Raw genomic sequence first — 12188 nt, forward strand, 5'->3', positions numbered from 1 at the left:
TTCTTCTCCCCCTTCAGCTGTCTCTCCAGTTCTCTTTTCTTCTCCTCATTCTTTTCATTCTTCAGCTCTTTCTCCAGCTCTGCGATCTTCCTCTCTAGATCAAGGATTTTATTGTCTTTTTCTTGAATTTCTCTCTTCATTTCGTTTAAGTGTGATGGAACTGGAATTATTGTTATTATTAGGTAAACATGTACTGCTCTGTATCTGCAACTCACTCTAAATGTGTACTAGGTCTGTCTCTCACTGAGATCCAAATGCAAATGACATGTGACCCTCCCCTCCCCCTCTTCCTGCTAGAGACCTTTGTGTCCTGGCATCAACCCCATCCCCCGTGAGATGAACCCCTCACTGTACCCCCCCCCCCCTCTTTTCACCTAAAGGGTGTGGCCCTCTCCCCCCCTTCTGTTTTGTGACCTGACTGAATGTATAAAATGCCATTGCGTACTGCTATCAGGTTAGACCTTTCTTGAACCAACAGCTGAGAGAAATACAACCTTCAGAAAACTGACTCTGCCTCCAGTCCATTCTTCAACTTTAGCGTGCTTATTAACATTCCATTAAGTGGTTTTGAAGTTCCTTATCATGTTTCCTTTTCATCTCTCTCTCCTTCCTCTCCTGATCACTCTGAGCTGTTTCTCTGCCTCCTGGTAGGTCTGACTGCTGTAGAATTTCTCTCTGTTTCCTGACACCATCTCTTCTATCTTATCTAGCAGCTGTGTGATCTTAGTGTCGTCAGGCTTGTCCTTAACGTTGAGAAAGTGACACCTGTTCCCACATTTCTCTACCAGCTGCTGTAGCTCCTGGCTCCCTGTCTGGAGCAACTCATCCACACTCTTCTCTCTCAGCCCCTCAGCATGGGTAAACAGGATCTGTGTGTGTGTCCAACAGCCCTCCCCAAACATATCCTCCATTTTCTCCAGCATCCTCCTCTCCTCTCCTTTAGACGGCTCCACTTGAATCACATTTTTTTTTTAAATATGTGTACTTCAACATAATGTCAGCAGATGGCAGCATAGCCCTGCAGAATGTAAACAGTGTCTTTGAAGCACTAATTACTGTAAGCATTACCCTACGCAACAGGAGTAGAGGAAAAAGAACAATCTGTGACATGGAAACATAGACAACATTTGTCTTTAAAGTCAGGACCCATTTGGTTTGTCACCGCCGATGTTGTCATGTCTAAAGATACGTTTTGTTTTGTTTAGTTTACAGAATTATAAATGAAGTGAATGAATGTCTTTTCTTTGTCGGAACATAGACACATTACAGGATTAATGTCTTAAAGTCAGGACCCATTCAGTTACACGACCCCCCCACCCATTTGTTTACAGAAGTATAAATGAACTGGATGAATGCTTTTACTTTGTCAGAATATAGAGACATAATATAGAGAGACATTAGAGGACAAATTCATGTTCTTTATCAGAATATGGAGACATGATATAAAGACGCATTAGAGCATTTGTCCCTACAGCGATTTCATCTGGCCTGCTGGCTTCTCAGAATGTTGCAAAAAGTTCAGTTGATTTGAAATGGCCACACCAACGTTAAGAATCAAAACATAAGACCAGTTCAGATGGAAATACATTTCAGGAAATTAGAAGTTTAACCACACAAGACATTCAAAGAAACCTCATGTATCAAAAACAGAGACTTTATGAAAGTGGCCCAAAATCAATGAAAATACTAGCATGGAAACTGAAGAAAAAAATTACTGAAAATACAGTTAATAAAATACAAGACACTAGAACAAAATGAGATTCATGAAGCATTTTACAAAAAAATATATACAAGAGTCCCAGTAGGTGGCATAGCCCATATTGATACTTTCTTGAATACCTTGAAATGACCCACTCTTAATGAAGAGCAAGATAACAGCAAGATAACAGAACGAACTGCAAGCGGCAATTGGCAGACCATTCTGGCGACTATACAGCTTAGTGGTACAAGGAGTTTAAAAATGACTCTATTTCTATCATACAGTACTGTGCAAAAGTTTTAGGCAGGTGTGAAAAAATGCAGTAAACTAAGAATGCTTTCAAAAATGGAAGTGTTAACAGTTTATTTTCATCAATTCTTCATAAATTAACAAAATGCAGTGAACCACTTGCCCAATATGCCCCCCACTGACCAGACTGGACACTTATCGGCCCCTTTGTCGTTTGAGTTTGAGACCCCTGCATTACAGGATACATTTCCATCTGATTCTCGCTCCCTCTTTTCATCCCTTCTTTCCTTCCTCATTCTTTCACTTCTCTCTCTCACTCCTCATCTACTACATATTACTTATAATATAATGCACAAGCCAAGGACAAGCAAATGAATGCAAAAGCCATGCACAAGCCATCCAGATGAGTTTCTACCCATTGAACTCTGACCCCTCCCCTCCCCCTCTCCACTCTCAGTCTCTCCTGCAGCTGTGAAACATCCAACTTCATTCTTTCGATCTCTCTGTTCTTCTCCTCCATCTGTCTATTGAACTCTCCCTCCATCTTCTCCTTGGTGATGCTGATGTTTCTCTGTAGTTCAGGCAGGATGATCTTCATGAGGTTTCTCTCTGCTTCAGCCCTGGCCTCTCTCTCATAGCTCTCTCTCATCTCCTCCATCTCCTCTCTGTGACTCTCCTCCATCTCTCTCTTGTCATCTTTTCTCTTATTTCTCACTTTGAACAGCCTTCTCTCCAGCTCGTCTTTCTCTATAATAATTGTTTCTAACTCTTTCTCCACCTCCTTCTTCTTCACTTCATCCCTCTCTTCTTCCATCTTGATCTTCAGTACTTTAGTTGTCTCATTTAATATTTTAATTTCTCCTTCATGCTGTTGAATCTCTCCCTGCATCATCTTCAGAGACTCCTGAACATTTCTATCAACTTCCTCTCTTTTCTCTCTATCCTCCCTCAGTTTCCTCTCCTCCACCTCTCGTTCTTTCTGTATCCTTCTCTCTATCTCTCTGAGCTGTTTCTCTGCCTGCTGGTAGGTCTCACTGCTGTAGAATTTCTCTCTGTTTCCTGACACCATCTCTTCTATCTTCTGTAGCAGCTGGGAGACCTTAGTGTTGTCCGGCCTGTCCTTAACGTTGAGAAGGTGACACCTGTTCCCACATTTCTCTACCAGCTGCTGGAGCTGCTGGCTCCCTGTCTGGAGCAACTCCTCCACACTCCTCTCTCTCATCCCCGCAGCATGGGTGAAGAGTATCAGTGTGTGTGTCCAACAGCCCTCCCCAAACATATCCTCCATTTTCTCCAGCATCCTCCTCTCCTCTCCTTCAGACGGCTCTACTGGAATCACCAGGAGGAAGGCGTGAGGTCCTGGGGCAGACAGACGGACACAAAGCCCCACGTCCTGTCTCAGGTCCTTCTCAGAGAGTCCACTGCAGAACCAGTCTGGAGTTTCCACCACGGTCACTCGTCTCCCAGCCACCTCCCCCTGTCTGCTGTCACTGTGCTGGGTCTCTGTGGATGTGTGTATGATTGTGTGTGTGCTGGCCTGCCTCCCAAACTCCTCTGTGCCCAGGATGGTGTTTCCTGCTGCCCTCTTCCCAGCTGTGCTCCCCCCCAGCAGCACCAGCCTCAGCTCAGACACAGCAGGAGACACTGGGGGTGCTGGACCAGGACTCTCTCCTCCCACTGCAACACACACAATCACAGTAAACCACCACACACAGCTCAGTTATTACACAATCACAACAAGCAAACTAACGGTGCAAACCCATGACAGGATATGCTTCCATCGCACACACACACACACACACACACACACACACACAAAGAGTTTAGAAATCAGAAGTCTTTGTAACAGATTATCCAGTTATCATAAGCAAAACTCTAAATCAGGACATTGACAACAGCAAGGTGTGAAGATCATTTATGAAATGTGATTAATAACCGAAGTGGCCCTGTGTGCTGGTATGTGGGCTAACTGGAGTCAGTGGTGAAGTTGGGAAAAAACGGTGCAGGTTGTTTTGGTAGAAAAATTATGATTTATTTTCCCGTGAAATTAGTCTCCTAGATTAACCTAAACCAAGTTAACTAATGCACCTATTACCATATACAGTATTTTCCCCTTCCACACACCACACATATTATTGACATACATACAGTACATAGCAAACATAACATCAAACAAGACTACTCCCTCCCCTCTGGGACGTGAAGAAATATGCTTCTCAGCGGTGCACGCTTCACGAGCAGCAGGATGGGAGTGGTGTGTGAGAAAGTGAGAGTAACTGTGTGTATGAATCATCCAGGGTTGTGTATGGAACAGAGAATAAATGGGCCATGAATAGGGATGGGAACCGAAACCCGGTTCTTGTTTAGAACCGGTTCCTAATGAGCCGAATCTTTGGAATCGTTAGCCAAATTCATAACCGGGTCTGTTAACGGACCTCTGTGCCGTTTGCGCATGCGCGAACTCTCCCTTTAAAAAAATCAGACCGCAGCAGAAATGGCAACTAGACAGAAGCGATCTAAAGTGTGGCTTTATTTCACTCGAACAAATGCAAACATGGTCACTTGTAACGTCTGTACAACATGTATTTCGTCAAAAGGAGGAGGTACATCTACTATGAATAAGCACTTGAGCACACAACATGGTATTAAATTACAAGATTGTCATGTTTTTGATGCCTGCAGCAGCTCAACTAACGACGGCGCTTCATCCCTAACTTACCAAGGTAAACTCCTCAAAATGTTTTATCATAACGGTGTTACTCGTGTGTTATCAGCAAACGTTTGCGTTGTCGTGTTAACCATAACTAAACTTAGCATTTAATTGCTTAACAGAATGGGCGATGTTGGACATTGTCATATAACTTAGGCTAGCTTAGCTGTAGAATCTTCTATTTTCAGCTGTTGGCTTGAGGCAGAGGCAGTGCTTGCCTCCCCTCTGTTGGTTCTAGAAAGTTTGCTGATAACACACGAGTAACACCGTTATGATAAAACATTTTGAGGAGTTTACCTTAAGTCAGTGATGAAGCGCAAAAGACTCCGTTAATAATGGCGTTGTCTAGCAACGCGTGCAGCTCCCTAGATATGGATACGTTTCTCTTTCAATTCAGTGGCAGCAATAGTTAAGTTTTAAATATACTGAATGCCTAGTTTGCGAATCATCTTTGTTCAAATACGTATGTGAGGCATTGTGTGCATGATACAAGTAAGTATGTTTCAGTACGTTATTGTGTTTGTAGTGGGTTCTACATTGCTATTAGAAGCGTTAAGCATAATAGTTCGCGATTAGCCAAACAACCAAGCAACCTACAAAAAAATATACAGTCCTTTACTCAATAACAAGGGCTTCATGTCAGATCAGAAATTTCAACGATTTTGTTAGTGCCATTTTATTGCCAGATTTAGTTTATCTCAAGAATGCAATGAGGGAGGGGTTTAGATTGGACTAACTTAAACTAAACCTGGATGTATTGTAATATTCCAACAATTATGAGACATTTCCTGAGGTATATCTGCTCTGGAAAAGAAAGATCAGTAGGTAGCAGAGGAAGGGTTGTATAGGGGTTGTTTGCTATTTCACTCATACACTCATCTGATACAGTATAGATGAGTGTATGAGTGAAATAGCAATCAACAGTGCTCTGCAATGTCAATGTATAGCTTTAGAGTTGACACTCTCACCACATATGCATTTAAATATTGTTGTTTTATATTTAGTGGCAAGAATGTCTGTTTTTTTTAATAAAAGTTTTTGGTTATTTATGTAAACATTCTGTTTATGGTGTGTACAGCATTCTAGATATTTATATAAAAGAACATTAATGTAAAAAATCCGTTTGTGCTCTTTTTTCACCCCTTACCCAATAAGAATCGATAAGAGAATCGATAAGGAATCGAATCGATAAGCAGGAATCGATAAGGAACCGGAATCGTTAAAATCTTAAAGGTTCTCATCCCTAGCCATGAAACTGGAGCTGAGATGTGTGAGTATGTCAGAGTGTTAATACCATGTGAGTGAAAGTAGCAGTTCATTTAATGGGTAATTAGTAGTTAGAAAGAGAATCACTTTTATTTACGGTCAATGTTGCTAAACATTTAGGATACACATCTCTCTCACACTCACCCAGTTCTCTGTCTCTCTCCTCCAGCTGTCTGTCTCTCGCCTCAAGCTGTCTGTCTCTCTCCTCCAGCTGTCTGTGTCTCTCCTGCAGCTCCCTGCCTTGTTCTTGTAGTTGGGTTCCCAGGTTCTGTAGTTGGCTGTTCCTGTCCTGCAGTTCCTTTTCCAGTGACTCCAGTTGTCTTGTACTGGTCTCTACCTCACTGGTCATGTTCTCCAGTAATCCCTTTCTCTCTGTCTCTTGTTTAGTCATGTTCTCTAGATCTGTCTCTCTCTCCTGGAGGAGTGTATTCATCTCCTCTAGTTGTTGTTTTGTCTTTTCCATCTCTTTTATATTTTCCTTTAGTTGTTGATTTGTCTTCTCCATCTCTTTATTATTCTCCTCTAGTTGTTGTTTTGTCTTCTCCATCTCTTTATTCTTCTCCTCTAGTTGTTGTTTTGTCTTCTCCATCTCTTTATTATTCTCCTCTAGTCGTTGTTTTGTCTTTTCTCTCTCCTCCAGCTGTCTGTCTCTCTCCTCCAGCTCCCTGCCTTGTTCTTGTAGTTGGGTTTTCAGGTTCTGTAGTTGACTGTTTCTGTCCTGCAGCTCCTTTTCTAGTGACTCCAGTTGTCTTTTACTGGTCTCCACCTCACTGGTCATGTTCTCCAGTAGTCCCTCTCTCTCTTTCTCTCGTTTAGTCAGGTTATCTAAATCTGTCTCTCTCTGCTGGAGGAGTTTATTGTTATCCTCAAGTTGTTGTTTTGTCTTCTCCATCTCTGTATTCCTCTCTACTAGTTGTTGTTTTGTGTTCTCCATCTCTTTATTCTTATCCTCTAGTTGTTGTTTTGTCTTCTCCACCTCACTGGTCATGTTCTCCAGTTGATTGATTTTCTTCTCATCATCTGTTGCCTTCAGCCATAAGAGCAAAGCTGGGAAGGAGCATGGTGTAATATTTTCAGTCTTGTAGTGTTGACTATGTCATTAGTAGACAATTTAATTATCTAATACCGTCTAATACCGTCTACAGTTCATTTCCAATCACTCTACTGGTTTATATTCTTGCATTTGTGACACATTCATGTTTCACACAGACACTTGGAAAGTCTCAAAAGAAACACACACACACACACACACAAATGTTTTCTGACAGAGGCAAAATAAAGAATGGAGGCTTTGGTATATGATTATTAAATGAGTTGAAATTAATCAAAATATGAAGGCTATAGAAAGGTGGCTTGGTGATATTGTTTTTAACTGGTTTAATTACACTAAATGATAAAGGCTACATGAAAACGTTGGCTTGGCAATATGATTTTCAAACTAGTTTAATGAAATAAATGATGAAGGCTACATAACTTCTAAGTAAATCAAAGTCAAGATTGAGTGAATAATGTCTCTTCTCTCTCCAACATGACCTGCAGACACCCACCCTGTAAGGAGCTGCTGACCAGGAAGAGATCAGTTCTGGTTTCATAACTCACTGAACACCATTATTCATACAGAGATAATCTGCATTACCCACAGACTCAACCTGACCCAGTCACCACATATCAGATCTCAACCTGACCCAGTCACCACATAGCAGATCTCAACCTGACCCAGTCACCACATAGCAGATCTCAACCTGACCCAGTCACCACATAGCAGATCTCAACCTGACCCAGTCACCACATAGCAGATCTCAACCTGACCCAGTCACCACATAGCAGATCTCAACCTGACCCAGAAACCACATCTGGGCCATCTGGGTACCTTAATCAGACCAGTTTTCTGGTCCACCCCCATTTATCATGACAATATTGTAGAATGTGAAAATAATCAAAAACACATTATTATATCAATATAAATGCCCAATCTGGGCCATTTGGTTCCTGCTTTCAGATCCCCCCATGTATCATAATGTAAGTCACAAGTCACATAAACTCCACTAGTAACTTTTGTCAAAAGTGATTGATGGCCTATGATAGTCAGGGGTGGACTGGCCATCGGGAATACCGGGGATATCCCCGGTGGGCCGGTGGGCCGATGGCCCAATACACCAGCCCATCATAATCATCAACCGGCCCACCGCCATCAGGCCCACTCGCAGCGCATATCAGTATAATATATTTCATAGCTTCTGAAGACAACATTAATCTAGTTTTCTCTAAGACATCCATAAATCAGGAAGCACTGACTGAAGTTTATACTCCTACTTACAATATGTCTTCACACCTATGGTGACTATTTTTCGATTTTTTTTTTTTATTTATTTTTTTTATTTTTTTTACGTTACTTCTTAAATGTGTTTTACGGACTTTGATATCTCTATGTTATTAATGAACACCTGAAAATTGGTTCTTACACAGCCGAAGTGTTCTCAGCTGTGCCGATTGAGGTAGGCCTAGAGGATTCTGGGATTCTTACAAGCCCAGCCAGGACACGCAACCGTATTGACGTGTGCAGTCAGCCCTAGCCCTTAACACGGATGAGGCACAGCTTGCTGCTGCCTCTGTCAATCTCTTCCGTCAGTCTGATTTAGTTTTAGGTGTTATTAAATGTCAACTCTAGCCTACATTTTATTTGGAAAACCACTGACTGGTGACAGTGATAAGGTAAGATGTGGCGTTGACCTTGACAAATGTTAGCTTGCTATTCACAGATGAGGTAACGTTCCCTACAGCAAGCCTAGCTAACGGTATGTCTTAAATTGAGACGGTTATGATCTGGTAAAATAAGCAAGCTGTTGTCAACATCGAGATTATCTATTTTAACATGTTAGCCGTAGTCACTTGCTTACAATCGATGAGCAAGCTATCCATGGTGGTAGTTGTAAATAGGGCAATCTTATCATTTCTAATACTGTAACTTGTGTCAAATAAGTTAACCAGCTAGTTTGTTATGCTAAAATCACTGTGTTACACCAACACTTACATTATAAACAATGTTAATATGTTATATAGATTGTTAATATGTTATCTAAAGGTGTTGAATTGGCCAAGTAAAGCTTGCGTTTCACAACACTTATGTTATCTAGATAGATGATTCTGGAATAAAACATGGATAAATGGATACAAAATAAATGAAGGGACATTTATAATGGACAAAAAATTGCGATTAAATATTGTAATAGTTTGACAGCACTAATTTCAAGTATATTTATCTAATACGCTTTGAGTGTACTAACCAATAGGCTTTGTAGTTATACGTATAACCATCTGATCTGATCTGATACTATTCATCTTGCAAACTATACCTACCTTGGAGTGTTACAATAGCCAGTATCATTTAATTCCATGTGTCCATCCAGGCAAATTGGTGGATCCAAATGTTATTAAAAAACAAGCATATATGATGTAATTTCTTTGTAATCAACCAAAATATGGTTAAGTCTATGGGTATTTTTCCCAGTAGGCCACTGACCGATACGTGCGATCCATTGAGTGGGCAATGCGGTGTGTACTGAGTGGGCAGCGCGCTGTGTACTTAGTGGGCCGCGCACCGTGTATTGAGTGGGCCGGTCTGACAGTAACTCCCGGGCCACTTTTTCCCCCCAGTCCGCCCCTGATGATAGTTAGCATCCTACCAATGAGTTTTTGATTGACAGGTTGCTTTGATTGACGTCAATCTAGTGGTGATGTGGTGATGTTATGTGTGAGATGATTGACCGTGGCTTTCATATGAGTGTGCGTGCATGTGTGTATGTGTGTGTGTGTGTGTGTGTGTGTGTTTGTGTGTGTGAGCATGTGTGTATATACGTGTGTGAAGGATGAGGCGTTCAGGAGTGGGTACAGAGACAGATATGTAGAGTCAAAATGCAGGTTTAGAAAGATGGTGACAGAAGCTAAACGTCTGAGAAATATCAATACCAGTTCTCAGCCAACGACTCTGCCTTTGTCTGGTAAGGGCTTAGGCTGATTACCAATTGTAAGCCTAGAGCCCCCCACTCCACTAAGGTCTCACGCCTGGCCAACAACTTCAATGAGTTTTACTGTCGCTTTGATGGACAATGGGACAGTCCTGACACCATCCCCTGTGACACCCCCCTCCAGCCCCATCCCATCAACTACACTGCCCCCATCACAGCAGAGGCCCGCGCCTTCTCACAACCGCCCACCTTCACTTCATCCTCCAGCACCTGTACTCACCAGGAACCTACGCCAGGATCCTGTCCTGCTGCACCTGCAGTCCCCAGTCTGTCCAACTCCTTAAGTTTGCAGACGACACCACCCTCAATGGGCTCATCTCTGGTGGGGACGAGTCCGCTTACAGGTGGGAGATCATCCATTTGGTGACCTGGTGTGGTCAGAACAACCTGGAGCTAAATGCTCTGAAAGCAGTGGAGATGGTTGTAGACTTCAGAAGAAGTCCAGACCCACCCACATCATCCTGCAAAGTCCTTCCACTTCCTGGGCACCATCATCTCCCAGGACTTCTTGACAAAAGAGCTCAGCAGAGGATGTACTTCCTGCGGCAGCTGAAGAAGTTCCACCTGCCAAAGACAATGATGGTGCACTTCTACACCTGCATCATTGAGTCCATCCTCACCATCTGGTACACTCCTGCCACTGACAAAGGCAGACTTCAGCATATCATCCGTTCTGCTGAGAAGGTGATTGGCTGCAATCTGCCATCTCTACAGGACCTGTTCGCCTCTAGGACCCTGAGGTTGTGGTCAATCCCTCCCACCTGGGTGACAAACTCTTTGAGGTTCTCCCCTCCGGCAGGAGAATGCGGTCCAAAGGTCCATCAGGACCAAAACCTCACGCCACAAAACCAGCTTCTTCCTGGCTGCAGCTGGCCTTATTAACAAGGCCCGGGACCCCCACCTGACTTGGACTCTTATACCGCCAATCCTGAACACTTTCTACTGGGGCACCATTGAGAGCATCCTGTCCAGCTGCATCACTGTGTGGGGCAACAGCTGCACTGTACACAGGAGAACTGCACTGCAACGCATAATGAACACAGCTGCTAAGATCATTGGTGCCTCACTCCCTTCCCTGCAGGACACATACACCACCCGGCTCACACGAAAAGCCACCTCAATTGCGAGTGACACCAGCCACCCCGCACACAGCCTGTTTAGCCTACTACCCTCTGGAAGAAGGTACAGGACCCTCCGTTGCCACACCACCAGACTCAGCAACAGCTTCATTCACCAAGCTGTCAGGACACTAAACTCTCTCCCCACACTCCTCCCAGCCATATCCAAATTCCCCCACCCCCTCTAAAATCACTCAGGACTCTGTAACAATCTGCTTCTGCACTTTTATCACTTAGGTAACACCACTCACTGTACCAAATTGCCCTTCTTTTGCACTACGGCCCCAGCAAACAGATCACAACAAAAAACAAATTAAATTACTACTTGTAATTTAGTACCGCAACATCAAATGTGTTTCCTGTTTGCCGAGTGGATGCATGTACGGCCCCGGCAAACAGATCACAACAAAAAACAAATTAAATTACTACTTGTAATTTAGTACCGCAACATCAAATGTGTTTCCTGTTTGCCGAGTGGATGCATGTACGGCCCCGGCAAACAGATCACAACAAAAAACAAATTAAATTACTACTTGTAATTTAGTACCGCAACATCAAATGTGTTTCCTGTTTGCCGAGTGGATGCATGTACGGCCCCGGCAAACAGATCACAACAAAAAACAAAATGTTCAATGCCAGAAAAACTAAACATATCTAAGTACTGCAATATGCAACAGGCAAACCGACACACAGGTGACATCCCCGCAAACAGGGAACGTCCCCAGGACGTTAACAGGACATTCGCAAGGTCCCCAATCGTCCCCAATTGGTCCCCGCCACAACGTTCGTTAGAGGACGTTACCAGAACGTTTTTGACGTTCGTAGCAAGTCTACGTTTGGTCCTTCTGTGACGTTCGCATGAGTCTTAAATCGGACTTTTAGGGAACCTTATAAATTGGTCTGTCAGCACACCTCCCCAGGACGTCATTTAAAAACGTCCCCATAACCTTTACCTGCAGGTCCTCTGCGTAACGTTCGCATGAGCCTTAAAACGGACTATTAAGGAACGTTATAATTTGGTCACTCAGCACACGTCCCCAGGACGTCATTTAAAAACGTCCCCATAACCTTTACCTGCAGGTCCTCTTTGTGACGTTCGCATGAGCCTTAAAACGGACTAT

The 12188-nt window shown here is 43.1% G+C and overlaps 1 protein-coding gene across 1 annotated transcript in view; it reads right to left on the bottom strand.

Moving 5' to 3' along the window:
- The window catches only part of LOC308365564 (uncharacterized protein), a gene marked incomplete at both ends in the record, with an annotated part of 48549 nt that extends 41847 nt beyond the window's left edge, over positions 1-6702 (bottom strand). The window contains 2 exons of the mRNA XM_080839032.1: positions 2434-3625; positions 6594-6702. Of these exons, the coding sequence (XP_080695158.1) occupies positions 2434-3625; positions 6594-6702 (1301 nt within the window). The remainder of the gene's footprint in view (positions 1-2433; positions 3626-6593) is intronic.
- Between the last annotated feature and the right edge of the window lie 5486 nt (positions 6703-12188).

Source organism: Sprattus sprattus (assembly GCF_963457725.1).
Source record: "Sprattus sprattus genome assembly, chromosome: 5".
NCBI lineage: Eukaryota > Metazoa > Chordata > Actinopteri > Clupeiformes > Clupeidae > Sprattus > Sprattus sprattus.